The 24,810-nt window shown below is 43.4% G+C and overlaps 1 protein-coding gene across 4 annotated transcripts; it reads right to left on the bottom strand.

Annotated features, from left to right (window-relative positions):
• Nucleotides 1-466: 466 nt before the first annotated feature.
• LOC117138998 (ephexin-1) lies at nucleotides 467-24,601 on the bottom strand. 4 transcript variants are annotated; one of them, XM_033301075.1, is made up of 9 exons: nucleotides 24,084-24,601; nucleotides 10,896-14,190; nucleotides 9,468-9,571; nucleotides 3,612-3,859; nucleotides 2,581-3,549; nucleotides 2,324-2,513; nucleotides 1,215-2,236; nucleotides 941-1,145; nucleotides 467-876 (listed from the first exon to the last, which is right to left on the bottom strand). In XM_033301075.1, exons 2-9 carry the CDS (start codon nucleotides 14,072-14,074, stop codon nucleotides 713-715), a joined length of 6,081 nt encoding a protein of 2,026 aa, XP_033156966.1. In that variant the 5' UTR covers nucleotides 14,075-14,190; nucleotides 24,084-24,601; the 3' UTR covers nucleotides 467-712. The 4 variants fall into 4 exon arrangements, with proteins under 4 accessions (XP_033156966.1, XP_033156965.1, XP_033156967.1 ...); XM_033301074.1 differs by lacking the exon at nucleotides 24,084-24,601 and adding an exon at nucleotides 18,083-18,525; XM_033301076.1 differs by lacking the exons at nucleotides 9,468-9,571; nucleotides 10,896-14,190; nucleotides 24,084-24,601 and adding exons at nucleotides 3,983-4,360; nucleotides 8,091-8,185.
• Nucleotides 24,602-24,810: the final 209 nt, after the last annotated feature.

The following is a 24,810-nucleotide window of genomic DNA, read 5'->3' as shown; positions in this document are numbered from 1 at the left end:
ATTTAACTGCTAGCTACAAAATGATCAATCATGTTCTATTTAGTAGTTTCTAGCTTTCTAGCTAGAAATCTTCATCCCAAAATCTCGAATTTTATACGGATGATAGATACGTGGCTAGTGATCCTGATGAAGAATATTTATTAGATACACTTACCTGTTAAAATATTTGAAACCAAAAGCCGAATACACTTACGTGTTGTTTTTTTTTTATTATATAATTTATAATATAATTATATATAATTTATATATAATTATAATTTTATTGTGTTCCTCGATAATTTCAGCGATATTCCAAAAAAATTGACTACTCCCGCAATTTGCGAAATTTAGCACAATTAGCAGTAAATAGAAAACAATTTGAATCTGATATTATTTATTTAATAATTAAGATTTCAAGGAGTACCATGGATATAAGGTCAGGGAATCAAGGAAACAGTCGCTTTAGTTGAGTAAAGAGTACATAATATAATTGTTTTCATAAATTTCGCTTGTTTATTTATTTATTTATTTACCACTAAACGGTTATAATTAAATTGAAGTACTCTCTATTGCTTACTTGGTAGGGAAAATTATTTTAAGACTTTCGATTAATCAATACTAACATCGATTTAAATAATTATCACATTTCCTAAAGTGTTCGGCTATTGGTAATTCACTTAGAGTTGATTGCGGACTATGGAGTTGGCGTTGCTATTTAGTGTTATCCCCGTTTTCACTTGCTCTTTTGGGACTCCAGGTAAGTGGCAGTAAACGTGAGCAGACGGTGCCGCTGTTTCAGATTCCGCGCTCGGACATGGGCTGAATTCAGTTCCTCGGTGTAGCTTCCAGGGAACCAACCTACGGCTCCATCTCGTATCCTTTCGCCCTGGTACCAGCCTACATGGAGGATTAAAATTATTAGGTTTGCTTTTCATTTTATCACACCTCTGAAGTCACTCACCGTCGGGCAGTTTGCGGGAAACATTGACGACGTCGCCCAGTTCCAGTTGAAGAACGTCTGGCTCGTCGGACTCATAGCTGTGCTTAGCCACCACCTGAGGACAGTCCCAGGACTCGTAGAGCTTCTCGCCGGGCGTCTCCGCCTCGGGCGGTCTCATGGCCTGAAGCCAGCGCTGCTGGTCGGACACCGAGGGGCAAGACAGCAACTGCAGGGAACATATAGTTAGCACTCATCTTAGCAAAGAAAATGGGGTTTAAAGAGTAAGATAACCCACCAGCTCGACGGTCTTGCGGTCGCAGTTCTCGAGCAGCGTCATCAGAATGAGGTTCTTGCCGGCTTGGTCCTTCAGGTCCTTGGTTGGAAGTTGAGGCAGCGAATCGCCGGCTGCGAGGGTGAGCATGCTCCTGGGGCAATAGTCGAAAACACTGAAGCAGGATTCACCACGACGCTTGCAGAGCAACAGAAGATCCGAAAAAAGGAAGGCATATATGCTGATCTTCGTCAGGCGCTTGCCGAAGGTCAGTTTGGCATCCTCGCCACGCCACAGCAGATGCGTCAGCTCGCCTCGTTTGACCAGGAAACGGGGCTTGGCTCCCGCTCGCGGCACTCCCACCGGTGCTATGGCCAGCGCTCGCACATGGGAGGGGAACTCCAGCTGGCGCGCAATCCGCTCCAGCTCAAATGCCTGCTCCCAGCGGTTGGCCGCCTCATTGCACTGACCCACTACCTTCTGGACGAGAGCGAGCGTCAGCTTCCAGCTCTCGTATTCCTCGCGATTCAGCGGTGACTCCTTGCTGAACACTGCATCGATCAGGAGCGGCAGGCGGGTAATCCTTTGCATGGGCAGCATCAGGAAGGAGTGCAGATTGAGACCGCAGCAACTGGGACTCGCCTCCAGCCGCTCCAGGTGCTGCTGGAAGGCCAGAGATTCTTTGGACTCTTTAAGACGGCGCAGAGTTCTATCCATTCTGCCCTGATGCTCACAAAAGGCCACGTAAACATGGAAGTGCCGCTCGGCGATCTCGTAGATGCAGCGACTCAGTCCCAGCAGCATGATGTTGTCCTGCCAGCAGGCCTCCAGTTCCGTGAGCAATCGCTCTGAGCATTCGTGCACGGGCACAATGTAGGAGAACAGTGCTTTCCGGTCCTTGGCACTCAGCACGGATGAGTCCAAGAAGGCGTTGTGATTCATGAAGTGACGGCGCAGCAGATTAAGAGACTTTAGGTAACTGGCCTCTGAGGTGATGATCTCGAACTTGGCCTCCTGCAGACTGCGCTCCCGACTGGTCAAAGTGGCTGCAACGAATTCGTAGAGGAATAAGTTAGTTGATTGTATATATCCTAAGCCGCTTTCTCCCTGATAAAATCAAGCTATTTACTTACGCAGTATGCATGAGTGTATGACTTCGGGAATTTCGCTCCACAGGGTGCGAGAAGGACCGTTCTTGGGCTCCACCAACTGCAGGGCAGTGGGTCTGGGCTTAACCAGTGGCTCGGGCTTTGCCTTAGCTTGCTGGCCAATCTCCTCGTAGCCATCTGAGGATCCATGCGCCTCCAGGTCGCGGGTGATCGACTAAAGTGGTGAAATATTATCGTTAGCGAATGTTGATTAAAGTAGGTAATGGGGAGGATTCACTTACCTCCAGCTTGGCGGCGCTATACATCTGGTATAGAGGTTCATTGGAGAACAGACTATGTGGCTCCGAGGACAACTCGTCGCCCAGGCCCGCCTCATTACCGGTGGACACGCCGGAGCTGCCGCTGGAGCTGGCCACTGATACGCCGCTGGTTTGGTAGAGACCCGATTCCGCGTACCACGAACTAACGCCTCCGTGACCACTAGGAGTGGGTGTGACCGGTTCATCGCCTCTTGGGGACACAGCACCATTGGTGGCCTGCTTAAAGACGCCGCACTCGGCGTACCAGGAAGTAGTCTGCTCAGCATCCAGGTCACGTTCCGGGTCCGAGGGAGATTTGCTGCCGGTCATTGGCGGTGGAGGCGGCGGTGGATCGTGCGGTCTCAGACCAATGGTGGTGCGCCGCCTGTTGGCCTTTGCCTCTTTCTTGGCCTTGCGCGCCACTGTTGAGAATTTCTGTGCCTCTGGCAAGGGTGTGCAGTTCTTGTCCGAGAAGCCCGAGTCCAGTTCTCCGGAACCGTGGATCTCTGGCTCTAATGGCAGAGCTGGCAATGATCCCTCGGGGTCCTCCACGTAGAAGGTGCTTCGTGTAGGTGCCAGCGAGGAGAGCTGCTTGGTATCGAAACTGGAGCCGACCAGACTTTTACGAAGACGGGAGCGAAGGCTCTTGCCGTTTTTCTGTTTGGCCCTCAGAACCGGAGCCTGCTCCTGGTGGCCCTTGGTTCCGGGAGCTGGAATCCGCTCTGGGGCGTATTCAGTGTTTTCGTAAACGTCCTCCGTTCGTTTGCTGGACTCCACGTAGAATAGCGTGGATGCCGGGGTGTTCTCGTACAGCTTTTGCTGACTTCCCTTTGGAGATTTCTTGCTGGATATGAAGTCCTTGAATTTGCGCACGAACTCATATACCTGGTTCTGCGGAGGAGGTGGCTTTGGCAGGCGATGGTTGCGCATGTCCACGCCGCTGTCATTGTGCTGAAATAGGATTTCCGCAGAGTTATCATGGTGAATCTATCAAGCATAGTTTAGCTACTTACGTTCCTTAGCCGCAGGTCGGGTTCACCATCGCCGTGATCATCGCTGTCCGTCTCAAAGGAGTCGTAATCATCCGAGATGACCACGTGCTCGCCCAATGTGTGGGCAGATGCCGAGTGGTTCTTGCTCCGGCGGTGCGAGGAACGCACCCCTCCGCTCCGATTTCCATCCTGGCTCTGCCGCACCAGCTGTGTTGAATGGCGTTTGTTTCCGAGTGGCGACAGGGTCTCGTAGTAGTGGTCTGAGTCATCTGAAAGGGTGCAGAATGGAAAGCAGTTAGTTCAGTTTCAGGACTTCTAAATATATTAACATGAATTTGCTGAAAGTTTCTTAGTTTATTTTGTTATAATCAATTTATGAAACCAGGACGAACCTACGAATGTGCTCACTGCCATGGTGACCTTTGCGGTATTTTCGGCCCCCTCCGCGATGGTCACTCGCATGGAGGTCAGTAGTTGGGCTCGTTGGTGGCTGTAACTGCAGCGCTGGCTAATGGCCGCCGCCTCGTTTTGATAAATGGGTTCGGGAGCGGGTCGAATGGGTTCGGCGGACACGGGTCCGTTGAGATAGACGGTGCTGCTTCCCTGACAGGTGACCCCGACCTCGCCACGTGCTCGAGGTCGCCGTTTCCGGGGCAAGGTCACCGGATCGGCGGGATGGCCGCTGCTGCTCAGACTGCCGGAGCAGCTGAGGCGCTGGCCATTGCTGCGATTCAACGCCGACATCTTGTCACATCTTTGGGGTCAGAAGCCTGTCAACGGATTCAGTGATTCGCTTAATTGAACAAACTGCTGCACTCAAGAACTATTGATTTTCTGCGACTTCAAACGATTTCCACCAAAAGAAATTTTCAACATTTTATATAACCATTATTTAATGACAACTTTAAAAATTCATGGGGAAATCGTCTGATTCGTACTTCAGCTGCTCTAAATTATGATCAACCTTTCTTCGTTTGAATTTAAATGTTGTATTTGTGTGGTAAATTTAATTTCAGAACCTTTAAATGAAGTTTGATCTCCTTTTTGTTGAGTGTGGAGATTCAACTCTGGTTTTCTGAACTGTATTCTTAGCAAGTTGCACTCAATTGAAAGCAATTAAAGCTGCTGCAGCAATTGTCTGCCCTTTTTGATTGACCAATTCAGCCCACTGTCCGATATGCTAATTAAACCGACTTTTCAAGTGTCACAACAATCCAGCTGCTGGCCATATGGAGCCAATGGTATGCAAACTAGTACGCAGCGAGGTCTATACTAAACTAAAGCGAACTAAAATAAAAGCAAACACCCAAAGCCAAAGCCAGGGCATGCAAAATAGCGCAAATTACAATGGAATCATGGTTGAATGCAGACAGTCGCTGGGGATACAATGTCGAGTGATAAACAGACATAGCTGAAAAATCAAACACCATGATGTGGCAGGTGCCGTACCTCGAATACTCTAAAAACTAACGAATTTGCCAATTTTCAAACTAAATTTAAAGCACTTATTCACGCGGCTACACACCGACTTCGCAGTTAACCCATGTGTGAAGTTAGAAAATTCTAGCTGGTTTCGAGCACAAAGTGCTTAGACCAGATGCTATCTGCTCGCATATTACGTATACGTAGTTTAGTACATACGTAGACAAAGGGGCAGGCAAGCGCAGCGAATGCCAACCGGTTCGAGAGCGTCAGTAAAACCAGGCAGCGATCCGAGCTCTTTGCGCTGAACATGGATATGAGTTTACACAGATATGCGGCTTGCGAACGTATAGCCACAAGCGCGGTCAGCAAGATAGCACCAAAAGTTAGTTGGTTCATAAAAATAAGATGGCATTCCAGGCATAATAGTTTTTTCAGGCCTTTTACTTACAGTAATCAAATTCATACATAAAATACATATAAATACTTTCTATTTAAATACTTTGAATATATTTTACAACGATTTCAAGCATCGGAATATATTTTCTTTGCTATATTTTCAAGAAATAAAATATGAAATAATAACTTTGGCCGCAGCTGTGTTCATTTACGTGACCATATCTTGAACGAAACGAGATACTTTTGGCGGCGACACTTGTTGCGCGTGGGCATATGGAAATATGGGGTTCTGGCCCGAAAACAAGGAGCTGCGCGCCGAGATTCTGGCCACCATGAGGCCGCAGTTACCGGTTTCCAGTTATGGTTTTGGCTCACGGATTCAAGTGTGTATGCCCTGGCGAAATTCTGCGAATTTAGGCTTTTGTTGGTGCGTGTAAAGTGAATGTTCATATCGTACCGCAACAATGCCAATACGGAAATGGTTTATTTCATTAGTCGCCCCATCGCCTTAGCGTGAGACTTAAACAAAGAAACCGGAGAAAAAGATGGTCTGGCCATGCGATACATACGATTGCACCGTCTTTGCCACATATGTAATGTACATATGTACATATATGTACATTTGATGCAGACGAAGATGATCTTTTGTTTATTGGAATGCAGCAAGTGCAAGGCCGGCAGTTTGACGATCTCTGGTTGCTGTTGTTTCTATCCGCTCTTCACGCATAAACAATTAACAATTAACACTGCTATGCAGCTGGCAAAAATCCAGTTGATCAACGGATCGAACGGTTGATTGATCGCCTGACGCATTAAGGTTAAGATTATTAAGTGCCAATCGATGTCATTGTCTTCCACTCGGCTCTTGGTCACGTAGGAAACGGATAATGGCTGATAGGAACGACGATCAGTGTAGGAAAATTGTTTTTACAGATATTTTTGGATTGCTTCATGCCGTAAATGACTCCATTTAAGTGGCCATTCTTCTTCAAGATCTGTTTAGTTTTTAAAGATTTCCACATCATTTTACTGCTTTTTTGGTCATTATTTTTATACATGTCAGGGTATAGCAGTATTTTATATTTAGCAATGTAGTTTATTACATTATTTTAAATAGATAATTCAAGCAATCTGCAATTTGAATGTTCACACACATTCTAGTATGTATTTTCTTTTTTTGAGAGAGCTTAGTTGATTCGCACATTTGATAAACTGTTGAATTTTGTATATTTCAAGTGGTGAAAATGCACTCTCACCTAGTCATTAAAATTAATACTGAAATAGGCACAACATGCATTTACATTTCCTCAGTGTAATTATACGTCTCAAGAGCCTAATCATTCTTGTTAAATTCCAGTTACTGCTACAACGACGAGTCATCCAATTGAAGAGGTGAATTCATTCGGAAATCTTCACTTGGGATGCATTTTCCTGCATGCGGCAAGCTCATAAATTTATACACATTTTTTTTTTTTTTTGAGCCTCAAGCGACTGTGACTTTGGTTCGGAATTTCCACGACACTTTCGCTGCGGGCGTTGCGTGTCAGCGGTAACGAGCCAAAGTTGAACGTGCCTCGGGTAAAAGTTAAAAGTTAAGCTGAGAATTTCCATTTAGCGGATTTGAGCTTGGGCCTAAGCGCACTGCCGGTTTGCGGGTCTCGGTTTCACCCATGAAACATGAAACCATTAGCAGATATTTTCCAATTGCCAAGTGGAGCTGCGTTCGCTGAACCCCCTTTTTTGGCGGGCGACAGGGGAAGCGCTTAGAGAGATTATCGCATTGTGCAACACTGAGGGAATTTTGACAGAAGTTTTAAACGGCACAAAAAAGTTGCTAACATAAGCATATGTCCCTAATAAATTTTTTTATAGAAATATGATTAATGTTAATGTTAAGGATTTCAACGGAGTAATGAACATCTTGGAAATATTTCATTATGATCCATTTAATCTCAAACAGTGATGTGAACATATTTTTCGTGAAAAATTGCAAACTTCAGGCAAACTTCGATCTTGCTTGGGTTTTTGCCTCTGTACACGACCATGTTCACTGGTTTGCGAAGTCAAATTCGCACTCTAGTTCGCATTGCATATTGCACACCGCCTTTTTGCAATAGTTGGACTCATTATGACACGTCTTTTAATTCAAAAGTCATCGCCGTGTTTGGTGAATTGCGCTTCCTTTGGCCAATTGAGTTTGCCGAACGGCTATCTCCCCTGTTTCGCTTTGTGTTTCTTTAAGACTTCTTCAAGGTTGCTTGGGCTGGCGCTGGCTCGAGTTTTATATTTCTAGACTGGTTTTCGTTTTCGCTAAACAATTTCGTCATCGCCAGCAAAGGCAGCAACAAATAATGGCCAGAAAAACAACAAAATAATGTTTTTATGGTTGATCGGGGAGGGGGTGGTGTAAGGGCGAGCACAACAGTCGGTTTCAGTTCGTGACGTCTCCAAAAGCAGCAACACCATACACACGCACACACACACACACATATTACAACAAAAAACTTGTAGTGCAAAAATGCACTTAGCTCTTTTCTCTCTCTATCTCACTGTAATTTTTCCAAACTCTCTGAGAGCTTTCCTAATATTATGTGCACTTCACGACATCAATTGATTTATTTTATTGTCACGGGTTGACATTAGAGCAGCATCATTAATTATTATCCCACTGGTATTCACATTTATCACACGAATTCTTTCGCGTTTTTTCCGCAGACCGTTTTGTTCAGCGGACCGTCGCAGTTGAGCGCGTTGGCACGAATGAGAGGCCCAGCTGCCAGTGGAGAGCAGCAGCGCCTCACTGCTGCCCAACATCCCCATCCCATTCCCACTCACGGAGCAGCAGTAACTGCACACTGCGTCCACTTTATGGGCATTGTGCACTGCGCAAAACGATGTGGGCATATTACTAGTGGTATTTAGAAAGAAGAATCTTAAAGTGGATGCGAAGATGAATAAATAGTTACCTATGTTGTTGAGTGTTTAGGAATTCGTTTAAACGCGACTGCTATTTTAATGGGCAATATAAATGGATTTTACAGATTTTAACTTTTGTTTTTACTACCATTAATAAGCAATATAAATGTATTTTAGATATCTTAGCCACGATAATCATTTTATTTTTCGTTAATTGCAACATATTATTTCTTTTGGCAACATTTTTAAATAGTTATATTTCTTTAGATTGCTTTCTAAGTAGTTGTTAAAATAGCTAACTGTGGATTGGAAAATAAATTTTAAAAATATTACGTATCCGACATGTTAATCTTTTTTTTGAAGTATAAAGCAACGCTGTTACAGACTTTGCTTGTTTCTTTTTATAGTTTTACCCTTTCTGGGATTCATGAACATTTTTAGCAGTGTGTAGTTATTGTGGAACCTGTCGCCCATTTTTTTTCACTCTCACTCTCATTTGTAAAAAGGTGGCTTAATTATCCGCTCTGTTAGCTGCTTGACTCGTTAACAATTCGGGTTCCGCTTCACATTTGGCATTTGCCTTCGAGGAGCCCAGACGCCGCTTGGGGCAAACTTTTGAGTGGAGCACAGCCAATTATGCATATTCATCAAAGGCAAAATGAATAAGTGGCCTCAACTTGGTCTAATTAAACAGTTGATAATTATTGGTTTGAAGCGCTGACATTTTACAGCTGTGGATGCTATTTGTGGATGTTGACGTTTAGCGCGGACACGAACCCGCGATCAAAGCTTACGCATGTCGAATACATGGCTTTCATAAAAAGCTCCAATGAAGGGAAGTCCCCGCTATTACAAAAAAATCGAGTCTTATAAATATAAATTTAATTAATATAAAACGTTTTTCACATCATTTGTAAAGTTTATATTGAATTAAAACATTATTTTAATTAGAAGAAATTTGCCGAAAGTTATTAAAAAATGTATCTCTTTAGGAATACAGTTTTCATTTTAATCTTAATGTTCAATGTAACTTAGGTCAGCCAAAGTAGCAATCCATTTGTTTCCAATCTACAGTGAGCACATTCTTAGGTCTTGAAAACATACTTAAATACATACGTTCTTAACTTATTTGTTACTCACCCTCTATGCAGCTTATCGCCTTCTTCTGTTGCAGTCTTTTGTCTCTGATGCGTTTCGACCAATCCGGACTCCGGGTGCGATGTGGCTTAAACCTTTCCCTTACACTGAAAACGAGCAAGTGCAACAAGAGATATTAAAAACAAAATCAAAAGTAATAAAGCAATTTAAGTAATTTAATTGACTAAAAATGGGAATTGCTAAGTACTTCATTATTAAAAATCCGATCGATCAAACTAATTCCAGACAACTGATCTCCTTTGGTTAGTTGTAACAATTGACAGTCTTGAGTAGTTGTATTGATTTTGGGCTCTCAGCATTTCCAGAGATTGCCTCCATAGGCCCGCCAATCTTATCAGCTGATAACAGAGAAATTGTAGGTCAGCGCTCTAATTGATAGGGGCCGCTAAAGAGTGGGGACTACTTTCAATCAGCCGGCAAATGTCGAAACAATCAAATGGAGCACAGCATGACTTTGTACTAATTAAGTGCTAACAAAAAGTTCTGGGGGTGGTAATTATCAGTTGATCAGAAGAACTATTAAAAGATCGTTAAGAGCCCATTGTAGTTCGCAACTGTTTTAAATTGTTTCTTTGTGTGCATTATTGTTGAACAACTTAGATAAGCTATAGCAAGCGTGTGCAGAAAAACATAAACGTCATTTATTTTGCTATCATTACGTAATTGAAAAATCTGTGGCAGTTGTTTACTCCTAAATAAGATTAAGTATGTGCAAAAGTAAAACAGTGACCAAATATGGGCATTTATCTTAATAATATATTAGTTTCGTTTGCGTAATACTACAAATCTTTCGAATTTAATCCTGCTACCTTATACAATTCAGATATCAAAGCCAAAATTACCTTGACCTGCTTCTTAGTACAGTTTTGGGGTCAACCTCTACATCGAAATGAATGATTATTATATATATGTTGCAACCCATTATGCACCATTCATTGGCGGCAAGCAAAATTTCTGACGATAAAAACCCCTGCGGTATCCTGTCCTTTATCAACTGATTAGATAAGCAAACCCAAACAAACTGATAAGCAATCTACGCAGAATTTATATAGCCCAGCTGTAGGAAGATTGCAATTCCAATCGTTTTTTACTCGCAATCGGTTTTGCGTAACGGGCAGTGAATAAATAACAATAACATTGCGATATTTTCTCCCGGTTTGCAATGTGTGTATACTTAAAACATTATTCATATCAACCTGACCTACAGACTCATGAGACGCTGAACAATATTTATATACTTTAAGTTAAATGAAAAAAGTTCACTGAAAAAATAACGCATTACTTAATTATTTTCTTTTTATAAACAAAATTCCAATCTCATTTCTCATTTATCTACACTTTACTTATTTTTTTAATTAGCTCCTTTTGTATTAAAAGATACGCACATTCAATGTGAGATATAGTACTTACACAATGAACTGGGCCTCGTTGGTGGTCGCCTCCATCGTCGTGTGGCCAATCTCCCCATCCGAAATGTCCACCCAGGCATCGCTGTTGTCACTGGAGCCGGCTATGGAGGATCTCTTATCGCCGGGCTTTCCGCTGTCCCTGCTTCCGGCACTACTGCCCAAGGACGACCTGCATCCCACACTGGCACTTCCGTAGACCACGCATCCGGTGGCCGCCAGAGAGGATTCATAAAGGCTGTTGGTCTTGTGATCCGAGGAGATAGTCAATGTGGAGCCGCTGCTCGAAAGTTGGATGCAACTGCCCGCCGAACCCTGACCATGATTCTGAGTAGTTGCCACTCGGCTTCTCCGGATGTGGGAGATACTCTCGTAGCAGTTGGAACTCAGGGAAATGGTGTCCGTGGTGAGTGTGGCTTCTCCACTGGACGAGGAGGAGGTTGCCTTGCAGTGCATGGACTCGTAGCAGCCCTTGATGGTGTCGTATATATTATCATCCTCTTCCGACTCTTTGGCTTCTGGCTTTGGAGGTGCTGGTCGCATGGGAATGGGTGATTTGTTGAGTACCCTCTTGGGCTTCGGCAGTTCAGGCAGCTCATCGCGGGTGTTCCGGCCCAGTGTGCCAGTGGCAGATGGAGTAGTGGGTGTAGTTACCACCTCTTCCGGGGCGAAGGACTCGTAGCCATCGTACGTCAAGGGACATGCCTCCTGGGATCCAGCTATTGATTCGTAGCCCTCCAGCCAGTTATTCGTCTTCGCCTCGACAGTGGATGCCTCCTCAACCGTTTGGTATATGTCCTCCACAATCTCTGATTTCTTGGTGTATATTTTAAAGAGGCTGGATGTCTGGGCTTGAGTCTTGGTTTCATCCATAACAGGTGTGATGGGTTCGTAGAGGGATTCAGGCTCCAGGGTTTCGTTCTTCTCTAGCGATTTTTCCGCTGGCTTAAGGGGTTGATCTTCGCCCTTCTCCGTGAGTTCCAACTCTCTGACCTTCATCAGTTGCTTCTGCTCCATAATCATCTGCTCACCCTCGATGGCATTCACTAGGGTAACATTGACAGCCTGGTTCAGCAGAATTTGGTTATTCGAGTACTGCTTGTTGGCCGCCTGGTAAACAAAGGAGCTATTGGGCAGGATGCGCTGCTCGAAGTCATCGTTGGCGGCCAGGAGGAGCTCCCGCTCACCGTCTGCGGTGGTCACATCGTTGAGGGGGTTGAGCACCTTGAGCTTTTGGTCCACTGCCTCAAGGGCGTCCAGGATTTTGGCATCGGCTTCAAAGCACGGGGATATAAGCAGGGCGCGTGAGGAATCTTCTAGGTCTTCTGATCTAGGTATTACCTCTTTGGGAAGTTCCAATGTGAAATCTTCTTTCCGAGTAACCATATCTTCGGATGTGTTTTCCTTGACGGGCTCTTCATCTATGGCTACTTCCTCCCGGATTTGGGCCTTCGTGGGTGAGGGACTCGCTGATTTTCTACCTTTCGCGAAGGTGAATCGGAGTTTCTCGTATATGGAGGCATACTTGTGCTTCCGCTGCTTCTGACGCAGCTCCTCCTCGGCGCCGTCCTCCCCCAAAATTACAGCCAACTCATCACTGGGTCTGTCATTCGACTGATTCAGTTCTTCGGGATGATTGGGCAGTGATTCATTTTGGACTGACTTTGGTTGCTTAGCTTGCTCTTCGGAAGTAGGAGTCTTCAATTCCTCGCTGACTATCGCCAGTTCTGGAATGCCCACACTACCCGGTGGTAGCTTGAGATTCCTTTTGATTCGCGGACCCCGCGGAAGACTGCTGCCCCTCATCAGTTCGAGATGTTTCCGCATCAGCTGTTCGCTCTTCAAGGGCACATTCGGCTTCTCCAGCCTCTCGAACTTTTTGATATTTCGCTGAACGGTCGAAATGCGATTTTCCTCGCCGTTAGGTAATCCCTTTCCCTCTGACGTTGGCTTCTCCACGATCTTGTAGACATGAGTGCCCCTGGATATCCAAACGCCATTGTTCCGCTTGACCTGCTCCAGGAGCTTGGCATCCTTTTGGATAATCTCGTTGAACTGATGGGTAAGTTTGGCCACCATACTAATACCACCACTTGAGGCATCCATGTTGCTAGTCCTGCGCGACGGATGATGGTGCTGATGATATGACTTGCCGGCATGGGTTTTAAAGCTATACTTGCGACGTCCGCCCGACCGACCCGTCGATGACGTCACGCTGCTGTGTGTGGGCGTGGAGGAGGTGGTGGTGGTGGTGGTTTGAAGCGATTCGCTGCTGCCCCCACTTTGGGCGCTCGCCGCGCTGAGACTGAGACCCTCAAGGCGATTGCGCTCCCGTTTGGCTCGTAACTCCACCTCCACCTCCACCTCCGCCTCTCCCACCGGCTCCTCCACCCTTCTCTGCGTCTTAGCTTCCCCCTTCGCCACTTTTGCAACCTTATCTGCGGCTGATAAGGTGTTCAAATTATACGATTTGACTTCAGGTAAACCACCGCTGTCGTCACGTTTCGCGCGCGTTTCGCTGGCGTTTAAAATCGCCTCGTCGGCGCTGCTTCTTAACTTGGCCTGCATTTTGGCCTGCTCGGCGTTTTTGTACTTGTAGAAGTTATCTTTTTCCCTATGCAATTGCTTATGCTTCGCCTGCGAATCCTGCAAATTGTGCAAACTGGCCGCGCGTTTTGCCAGCGATTTTTCCGGCGTGGCGCAATCGCGCGAGTTATTAAAGGCGTTAACCAGACAGCTAACGCTTTTATTTAACTTTTTTAATGTGCCCAGCGAGGAGGAGGAGGAGGTGTGGCAGTGGACTGGGGAGTGACATTGATCCTCGCTGGCACTTTTGATGCGCCTGCTCCACAACAATCGCAAGGTTTGCACGCCACGGAAATCGCGAAATGCCCGCGACTCACAGCTGCAGTTTTGATTCGGATTTGCTTGGCTATTCGGATTTTGATGCGGATTTGGATTATCTTTGCCGGCTTTATCGCACGTCGGCCGATTGTTGTTCTCACTGTCACTATTCACCAGCCAATTGATAATTGTCTTTTTCGTTTTGCGCGGTGTGGTTGCTGCTGCTGCTGCTGCTGCAGTTGGTGTTGCTGTTGATGCTGCTGTTGCACTTGCTGCATTGCCATTGAGATCACGGCCAGCGGCTTTGGCAGCCGCATCCAAGACAGGTGACATCGCCATGGCGCTGGCTTGCTCCGATCTTGGCCAGAAAGCGATCACGTTCTCGGCTATTCAAGATGCAGCCGGCCAAGTTGTTGCTGCTGCCGCTGATGATAATGTTGCTGTTGCCTCCGGGCCTGGAACACAAAAAAAAAAAAACAGAGAGTTGAAGAGAAAGCTCGTGAAAATCTTGTTCATGCAAATGCAAATTGGGTGCCACCCATTATATTTGAAGGCGTGCCCGATCGCAGTAATTATGGGTGATGATAAGCTGGTTTGTCAACGTGTTCCCGATTTTAAACATGACTTTTAGTATAAGTAAATTAGAATATCATTATTACTTAAACAACCAAAAACAAAGCAAAAACCATCAAACCCTATATCTCTTACATCAGAGTAAAAACAATAAATGCTTTTAAGAAGTTTCTAACATAGAATTGCTGTTTTATAGTCTAAGCTACAAATAAAACTAAATAAATAAACGTCATAGAAAGAAGGTCTATAGGAATTAGTTTAAAACATCAAAAAAACATTTTCCATGCAACCCAAAGCCAATACTTTTACTATTAACAATCAAAACACAGGTTCTTTTCGTTGTTAAAAATACTGTGGGTAGCACCCAAGTCGGTGACAAAATCGTGTAATCTGCAAAAGCATTTTAAGCCTCTTTTTTGAGTTTTGACTCATATTACCTGACGAAATGGTGAATTGACATTATTTCTATACAATTTTCAAGGAAGCCGAAAGAAACCGAAACTTGGGCAAGCGAGAAATCAGTGCGGTGTACAACATTGCGTATGCTTGATACTCGTACGTTATGAATGCGCTGGCTTATCGCCATGCGATCGATGTTGGCCGACTGCGAGTATATGGCATTGCACAAAAACCCAGGCCACAATACTGTCCCACCGCCTCTTCGCACCTGACAATTGTTTACCGCCCCACAGCTACAGTCGCCCACCACCGCCCACCACCCCCCGCGTTCACGTGTTGTTTTTTGTCACACACAAATGCCAATTATAATGAGCGATTACATAAAGTCGAAACAATTTCTTCTGCCTCACATGCGGCATCGTAAAATTGCCTTTAAGCTGCTTTCGGTACGTTCGTTAGCCGTTTTCATCAGCGGTCTTCTGCTGCCTTCTTTTGCCTACTCACTTTTTATACTTGTCTGCTGTTTTTTTAAGCGTTATATCCATATGTTTCTCTAGTCGTCACATTGCCTAGCACGCGGCGAGAATAGCAAAATAAATTTTTATTTGCCATTGCAAAAAGGTTTTTAAACAAAATATTATATACGAGCCAAGCACACACGCACGACCAATGTAAATAAAAGAGCTAAAGCTGCTGATTACGCAAACGTCTTTGGCCGACAATACATATGTTTTCAAATTGCCAGCGGAACAGAGGAAACTGCTGGCCAAAAGTGTGTTGTTTACATATAATGTCTTGTTTATACGAAATGGAATTTTATTGGCGATTATTTGTCAATTGCAAGGCGGAAAGCAAACCGGCCCCCAAAATGGGGATTTCCCGGCGAACCATTGCCAGCTTGCTGCTTGTTGGTAGCTTCGCATATTTGAGAGTTATCAAAATAATGACATATTTTATGTAAAATGTGTTATCTAATATTTGTGAATTTAATAGCTTTCTTTCTTCCTTATAGGATTAAACCACTTGCAATACTACTTTTAAAATGGGTACTATACAAATTAAATTTTACAAATATAGAATCAAGACAGCAAGAAGTTGATTGACAACAAAATTTAACTTAGAACAAAGCTTTCACCTATTATCTGGCATTTTGAATATTTGAATCATGCTAAACACTTATTAATTAGCTTAGAATCCCCAGAAAAAATCTGAAACAAGCCATAAATCTTTTTGCTTTCTGCTCAGCCGCCGCAGAATGATAATTCCAATGCCTTTTATATAGAGTGGACTCCACTAAGGCCGATCAAGCTGTGAGGCGGTCAACAGCTTTTTGGCCTGGTCAATAAAAGTGTTTCGCATATTAAGCAGTCTGAAACCGAAATGGAAAATGTAAACAATTGACAGCGAGACACCTCGACAATATAAAAATCAACCTCATCTTGAGCAGAAGAAAAGACGGCATAATAAAAAAGAAACTTGATGAGCTGCAGTTTTTTAGGCTAAGCTGCAGCTGCACCTGCCATTCATTTATTATGAAGATATAGCATATGGTAAATGCCGTATATATCTATAGGTATGCAAATCGCTTTCAACGGATGCAGCGTTTTGTTTGATTTCTTTTTGTTAGCCCTATCACAACGAACGGTTCATAATTTCTGAGGGCGGCAGAAAGATTTTCCCGATGGGAAAGCATAGTCGTTGACAGTTGGGGTGAAAGTGATAATGCCCAGATGACTTCGAGCCAAGAATCCAGCGATTAGACACGCAGCTTAACAACTAATCTCGGCTCTTACATGCGAATGCGGAAGAAGATAACAAATGAAATGGGATAGAAATATTTTAATTTCGTGAAATTAAATCAAATTAAATTTATTGCCATTTTGTATAGAAAAAAAAAACACAAAACCTGCCGCCATTAGAAATGTGAAAGTTTACTTTTCCCTTTGGCTACTCGCTTTTTGTTTTTTACCTTTTTGTTTCAGAGCTAATGAACTGTCTTGGCCATGATTTAGTGATGCTGAAGACGGCCAAAAAAGGTGTTGAATATACGTGGGATAATTCTTGGCTTACTGTTCGGTTGCACAATCGAGTTATTTAAATGCTTGACCACTTTACATCATCACTGGACGAAAAGGACCTTAGACTGCGTGAATTTTGTTGACTGCTTCGTAACTAACTAACCAACGAACCCTTTGTTTTTGTTTTGGCCGCGTTGCCGTGGCAAAATCCAACCACCAAACAGCTCTTGCAGCCCTTAGCCAACTGAATTGTGTGGCTAGCTGGCTAGGTGGCTAGCTGCGAGCAACCCCTAAAACGTTAATACACCACTGCGTATGCTTTATATGGTAAACAATGCCGATGGGTCGATAGTTGCCTTATGTTCGAAGGGTAGTTCCTATTTACCACTTATGCGCCCCCTTGAATGCTTACATTATTCAAGCTTTGTGGTGCCTCTATGGTTGAGTTTAAGTTAAATTAAATTTGCGAAATTGATGCACACAAGTGACACAGTTTATGCGCTGACTACCGCTTATCTGCCCACTGATTACAGTGTGAGTCAGAACATTAAGGCTTATCGAAGGCAAGTCGGGGGAAATTTGACTGACTATTTTTAGTGATAGTCATACACATGTACAGGTTAAATAGAAAAAAAAACCAGCATGCAAACGAGCATTAACTGCATTCCAAGCTTGGCTGCCTCCAGCGCCTCAAAGAACGGCAACTGCAGACTGCAGACTGTAGATTGTTGAGTCTGCGATTTGGACTGGGTCTAAATCTTGGACTAGGTCTGGCTATAACCGCGTAAGGCACAGAGGCGTATAATTAGCGTGCAGCATTGGCAAAGTGAAGCTAATGGAACCAAACAACACTGAAACATGGCCACGGAACATGGCTAACCGTAATTCTGAAACCGTAAGCGGGGAATCCGACATGACATGGAAGAAGAGGTCAGTTCGGAGGCCAATTCGCCCGTGTGCGAATGTGTGAAAAGCACACCGACCGATTGGAGTTAACAGTTAAGTCATGACGGAAACTGGCCAAAAAGAATGCGTTAATATATGATTTCATTTAATACCCTGTGACAACAATTAACTGCAGTCGAGGTGCCGACAAAACGTGGCTAGAATTTCCTAATAAAACATTTAAGTACCTAGTCAAATACGAACTATTACAGAGATAGTTTGCAAAGTACTACTGAAGTAATAGAGCACTACTAACACTTCCTTCTCTAACGATTGGGCCAAAATGTTGTTAATTTCAACTAACCAGAAATATTACATGTAGTTCTCAAGCTAAGACCATGTACAATTCTTAAGGTCTTCGACTTAGACAACTTAAACAAGGAAGTGTAGCATTCCAATTTGCTTTAATTACCATTAAGAGTCGCCTTGGCTCGGTCTAATCCCAACGGAAATCGAAGTTTTAACCAGGCGATCGGAGATTCGGAGCCTGTTCTTGGTGAAATTTCGCTTCTACCAATTTGCTATGTATGTATGTATGTGGAATTTGCCAAGTGGTTTGGCTAGATTCTTTCAAGAGCACACTAGCACCACGCAGATTTTCTTGTGGGCGTTTCACTTTTGCCAGCTTTAATTTCACTCTGGCCCCAAAAATGAACCAACTTGTTGCACTCGATATCGGCTACTGCACTGCTGTCGTTTTAGCACACTATGCCCTATTGCACATTATCTAAAATATTTATATTTATATGGCTCGAATCGGCCGAAACAAAATCGAACACAAAAACACGCGCAGAGGAGTGCCCAGAAGAGCACAGAGAGGCAACGCCAGCAACTCCAAACGTCTCCACCGACCGACGAACGCAAACCGACTGACGAGTGTTGCCGCTGCCGTCGACGTTGCTGCTGCCGTCGACGCTGCTGCTGCTGCTTTTGCTGTTGTTGCTGCTGCTGCTGCGACTTTTGGTTTTGGTGCTGGGCTGCTGTCGATTGCCATTGGCGTCGCGTCGCTGCTTATGATACTGCAGCTACTGATATTGCTGCTGCAACTGCCGTTCTTCTTGGGGCACGGGAAAAAATTATCAAACGATTCTGCACTATTTTCCAGATAAAAATGTATCTTTACTTCTGATGCTTCCCCTTCTTAAATGTTTTAAAAATAAGATTTCCTTGCTAAATTAAAAGCAAATCCACCAGTAAAATTTTTGCTTTTGCTGATTAAATTAAGCTGATAATATATAATTTAATTTTCAGTTCATTTTAAATAAATATTATAATAAGTATATAATAAATATTATAATAATGCTCATATCAAAATAGCTCATCCGCTAGTTTAGCCAATATTTTCTAACCTAAATATGCCATTTTAACTCTCAGGAAGCCATGTGTTGTAATAGCGATATCTAATCAGAAAATGTGGAATAAGCTGGAAATTCCAATGAATAGCCAAACAATCAAATCAAATTGCTGTGAACATAAATATGTAAATATCAACAGATAGGCATATCGGGCATAAAAGCCATATTTTTCTCGCAGTGCAACTGCAACTCCGCTTCGGAATCGTGGATCTTGGATCGTGGCGTTCGTCTCGCATTCTTGTGCATTGGCTTTTGGCGCTGCATTTTGTTCTGATTCTGTGTCTGTTTCTCTTTCTCTTTCTGCATTTGTTTCTTTTTCCGCTTCTGCTGCTTTGACTTTTCTCCAACTGAGAACTGCATTTCTCCGCTGGCATGCGACCCACAAAAGAGGATTTGGTCTTGGAGATCTCGAGTTTCTGGCGGAGGAACCACAAAGAATCGCTTGTGCACGTTCGTTCACACTGACTGTGCTGGCTTTTAATTAGGCAAACAAATTTTAATTAAGTCGCAGCCCATCTAATTGATTTGGCAGCTCCATTAATTCAGCGATTGGCATGTCTGCAAACTCTAAATCACTTCTTGCGGGCGCCTGGGAAGCGGAAACGGGTTCTTTAGATTCTACGAGCTTTGGAGACCCCGAAATATGTACTTCAATCACTGCCCATCAATCGCCACGAATCGGTTAAGCCGCTGTTAACGAAACCGGTTCGAGTTGGGAAATTCAATACCAGTTCTTGTCCAAGTTCAGCGCTGTCGAAAACAGACGGCCACAAAAACAGAAAAACACAAGAGAAAATGCAAAAAAAGTAAACAAAGGCAAATAAACAAAATACAAATAAAAGCAGCGCTGCGCCGGATCCAAAACAAATCGAATATTTAACGGCTGTAACGAGCGGAGTGTGCGAGTGGGACGGCCTGCTTTTTGGGTGACCATTTGTCGCTGTTAACGGGCAGTAACAGATTAACCCTATAGTGGCTGCATACTCAATGCTGAAAAACATATTTCTATGAATTAAAAAAAAATGTCTTAAACAATATAAACTGAATTTTATATTAATTACAGTTTACATTTTTTAGGTCATGTTCGGTATTTTGAATTCCAAATAAGCTGTTTAAAATATAAATGATTTTAAACAGTGATATTTAACACTCTTTTTTACAAGTACTTGCTAAATAATAGTTGGTTAAGAAACCCACCGTTGATGTGGCACAAAGTTAAAAGGAATTTTAGCATTTCGCAAAGTTTCGGCGCGCACGAAAAACTCAAAAATCTCAGCGACCTGCAAACCTGGTTTTCGTTTTCCTTTTCATTTCCATTTCCATTCCATTCCATTCAATGCAATGCGAAAAACAGCGGTGAGCTGCTTCGAAAACCGGGCAAATAAAAAACCGACGCCCATACATGGGCTTGTCAGCGCAACCGCTTTGTACTTGGGTGGATGGATCATCGTCATTATGAGGGGTATGATCATCATGATATGGGGCTGTTTATGAGGCTGGAGCACCCGGTGGTACGGTTGCCACATGTGGCAACTTCATTTCCACAGCAGACACTTGTTGCGCGCCGTATCTTCGCATCTGTATCTTTGTATCTGTCTCTGTAATTTGCATTAAGTGGCTGATTTTCCTTCGGCTGATTTCGTTTTCGTTTTAATTTGAGCTGGTTTTTGTTTTTGTTTTTGGGGCGGTTTTGGGTTGGGTTTGAGCGGTGGGGCAACGGGGCGTATGCGAAACAAAGCCCATTAATCACAGGCAGCTGCGGTAATGCAAAACTTTAATTATCGTTACCATTTCGACTGACGAAACTACAGCGTAAGAAAAACGTCAACTTCTTGTTTTTGTTTGGTCTATTTAATTTATTGTACAACTGCGCGGAGAGAGAAACAGCAGTTCGGAGATGAAATCTGGGCGCAGAAAGTAAATTTAAAGCACTTTCCAACTGTCTTCAAGTGTCTCCGGCTGCATGTCATTTGTATCTCCAGCCGCCCTGCAAAGCGAGGCGGATGGTAAATCTAATGGCGAAAATACGTATTTGAAGATTAAAGCCGGCTCTGTTGGCCTTGGCAGGGGTCTTCAAGTTTTATGCTCCCATCTCAGCCCCCAAACGTGATTTGTCCAGAATTAAATCGGAACCACGTACGATCGGTGGTGTTGGCTGGTCGTGGCCGGTTGCTTGGAATCGTGTTTAATCACTAAACACAAAGAGTCCCCATATCGGCAAAAGTACAGAATTAACTTCAAGGTGAAAGTGAGCAAATGTGTGGAGCAGTGAATCAGTTTACAAGGAAATCTGGGGTAGCCTTAAGCGGTATTGCTCTTACTTGCTATTAAAATTATTGGATTAATCGATTGGAACATATGTTAACTCAGAACAGTATGAACTACATACTTAGGAAGAAATAATTCAATAGAAGTTAGTCACAAGAATAAGAGCAACTGAAAAGGAAATAGAGCAATGCCTATTAGTTCGGTTGGTAATGACTTTAATTCTCTCTAAGACAATCTCTTTCGATCTATTTATTATGCAAAATTAATCTTTCAATAGTTATTTTCTATTTATTAACTTAACTATTTCTCACAAAAAATTGAGCTAGTTAAATAAAGCTGGTAAAAAGTGTTCTGATCCAAATTATTTATTTCTAATAAAGCTACCATAAAAACTTAAATACCTTAAGGTTGAAACATTTCCTTTAATTTGTATGCAATATGTAAATGCTATGCTTCTTTTGCGGTTCCATCTCATTATGGGAATTGCTCGGGGACTTCTTTCTCCCAACTGCCAACCAGTTTGGAACTCTTGTTCATGGACAGGTGATGTCTCATCGATGTTTTGGCCCGATCAACGAACTCTCTAGGCCAGATTTGACGTTGGCTCTGGTATCATCCGAGTATTTGCTTCAGCACCTCCAAAATCGCCCACACTCATGGTGGGGTGACACAGTTTAGGCAGCAATGAACTATATACATAGAATGCTTGACAGGCCACGAAAACGATATTGAATGTGAAACGATTGTCTCACGACCCGCGATTGTGGCCAAATGCCGAATGCATATCAATTAGCGGAATTTCACGGGCCAAAAATTAATGGCCAGCCACGAAAAGAACCTGCAGCTGAAGCCAGCTTCATTGGCATTCGCAGCTTCGATCGGCGATCGAAGGATCGATTAAGTCAAAATAATTTACGATGCAGTTTTCACATCGAAAATGTCACCGAGCATGCCAGCGATGCCGATGACGCGTTTGTTTCTCCTATTGTTGTTTTGCTTAACTTTAATATATATATTTATATGCATTTTTTGCAACGATAACTGCTGATGCCCGAGCTACAAAGTTCAATGGCTGGTACGACGAATGCATTCGCCAAGCAACTGGCCCAAAGACAAATCTACACTGGCAAAAAATGTCATCGAATGTTTTATTCAACTACTCCATATATTTAAATAAATATAATTACAGTTCTACATGTTTAATAAACTCTATAACTTTATTTGTTTATTTATACTTTATTTAAATATACAATTAATGTTAGTAATGGGCAATTTTCCGCAGTGTTTCCTGTAGCCACTGAGTAAGGGGAATCTTGTGCAGCTCTGTCTACAGGTTTTGACCAGCATCAGCTTCGCATTTGGGCCATGAGTCACGGATCGGCGCTGACTGGAATGGAATGCAGGGAAAAGTCCCCCCAGACTTTGGCTAATTCCGACCAGGGTTGTCAGCGCCTGTGCGCTGCACCTACGAATTACAATTACGAGCACTGGGGTATCTATTTGTATCTGCGAGCTACAAATTCACAATTACGCCCACGCAGCACAATTTCGTGTGCGGCCGCCGTGGGCGTGGGCTCTAATTATACGGCCAGTACTTAGACATCTGACAATTGTTATGCAAAGAAGCTGATCTCAAGATGGTCACCCCCTGAGATCATGTGAATGAAAATGGAAAGTGGTTAGCCCCCCTCGCTGAGCTATAATCTTTGGGTATAATTTGCCGACTGCATAACTAACAGAGTTATTATGGTGATTTCTTCTTCGACGACAAACGCGAAACGGAAGCCATGACCAGGCCACTAAACTCCACATCACTTCACTTCACTCCACTCCACTCGACTCAATAAAACCCAGCAGACATTGCAGAATTACACTCGTCACCAGCGTGTGTGTAAACTGGTATTTGCCTTGTAATGAGGCCGGAAGAAATCGTGGCAATTGTAACGGTGGCAACCTCTTGAAGTCGCAATGAAATGGAAACTGGCAGTGCAACAATGATATTCGTAGGTAAGCAAAGGCTCGACTGTGGGCTAAACAAACGTGCGTAAGTGAGGGATAAACAAACGATCGATGGATATCAAAATAAATATTGGTTTTTTTACCAAAGAATTAACCCCAATTGGTAGTAGTTATTGAGTAAGATATTAGTTGCTGTACCCAAAGTGAACGGAAACGGAAATAGGCACAATAAAAAGATACGGGTTCTATTGATAGAAATGTAGCGAGATAAAATTCGCACTGAACACTACTCGAAAATCAAAGCTGGCTGTGTTGATAATTTGTCAGCTAAATATATATATTTTGTTTAAAAAATGAACAAGCATTAATAACGCAAATAAAAACTAAGTAAAATAATAAAATATTATAACAAAACAAAAAAAGTCCCATTCTTATATGATTGTTTGTTTTTTCCGCTCTATGCGTTAAGTGGAAGAAGTGAGTAATGAATACTCAAAGAACCCAGATTCATCACGATGCTAATCAATCGTCTTTCACTTTTCGGCCCCTCCCCCGAAACCGGCGGATAAACAACTTTCAAAGAGAGTAGCGAACGACCTTTATTTGCTTTTGACAGCTTTCTAACTGCACGGCAACCAAAGCCGCAAATTGGCAAGAAGGGCGTAGAAACATGAAATCGAATCGTGTGATGTACCCACTTTTATGCACATTTATGGCAGTGTATTATTGTTTTTTCCAAGAAAACTGCAGATAAGTCCGGAAATTATCAGTGCCCATGTTATTCGAGCTGTGCAATTGCCTTATCACTCATTTGTGCCCAAGAATACTTACATTTTGAGGCCGTTCACTGTTCCCGTTGATGAGTAAAATCCTAAGTTTTTAATTTGCATCCGAAGTGCTCAATTATTGGCGCTTTAAATCAATCCACTGCTTGTTTCACTCTTTTCATTTGTATACTAATAAGCCAATTGAATTGTTATGTAAGGCATATATAGCGGGGCATTATCTTTCACGCTTTCATACACAAATCAGCCTGGGCGCATTATCATTTTATCTATGCTTCGACGAGTGGCGAATTTGTCGCACACTTTCCCAGACTGCAGAAGCCGCTGGAGCTGACCACATTTTTCCACTTTTTCACTTTTCCACCCTTTCACTTTTACTTTATTTCTAATTATTTCTTCACTCGGATTGCTGGTTGCAGCACTGCCAGTGATCAATCACATTACTCAGCTTCTTTGGCTTCGATAACAGCTGGACGTGATATATGGAATATGGATAATAACCAAACCGATTCGAATCGAATCGCGCCGAACCGCGCTAATGGAGCTCGTGAGACGTTGATAGTTGGACTGAGACTGAAAATGAGACTGACTGATTTGAAGACCGGAGACACAGACTGATACGGCCGCCGGATCGCTTGGTATCGTGGGTCTGGAGCGAAGCGTGCGAGAGTGAGCAGCCCCATAACAATGGGCCACCGAGCACCAGCGCCGATCGCCGAGTTCGGAAGCTCTGGGTCGGAGTCGGGTCAGGCGCCCCGAAGGCCCCACATTCG

This window comes from Drosophila mauritiana, chromosome 3L (assembly GCF_004382145.1).
Source record: "Drosophila mauritiana strain mau12 chromosome 3L, ASM438214v1, whole genome shotgun sequence".
NCBI classification, from domain to species: Eukaryota; Metazoa; Arthropoda; class Insecta; order Diptera; family Drosophilidae; genus Drosophila; species Drosophila mauritiana.
The sequence above is the reverse complement of the archived record's forward strand: the minus strand, read 5'-3'. Positions and strand labels throughout refer to the sequence as shown.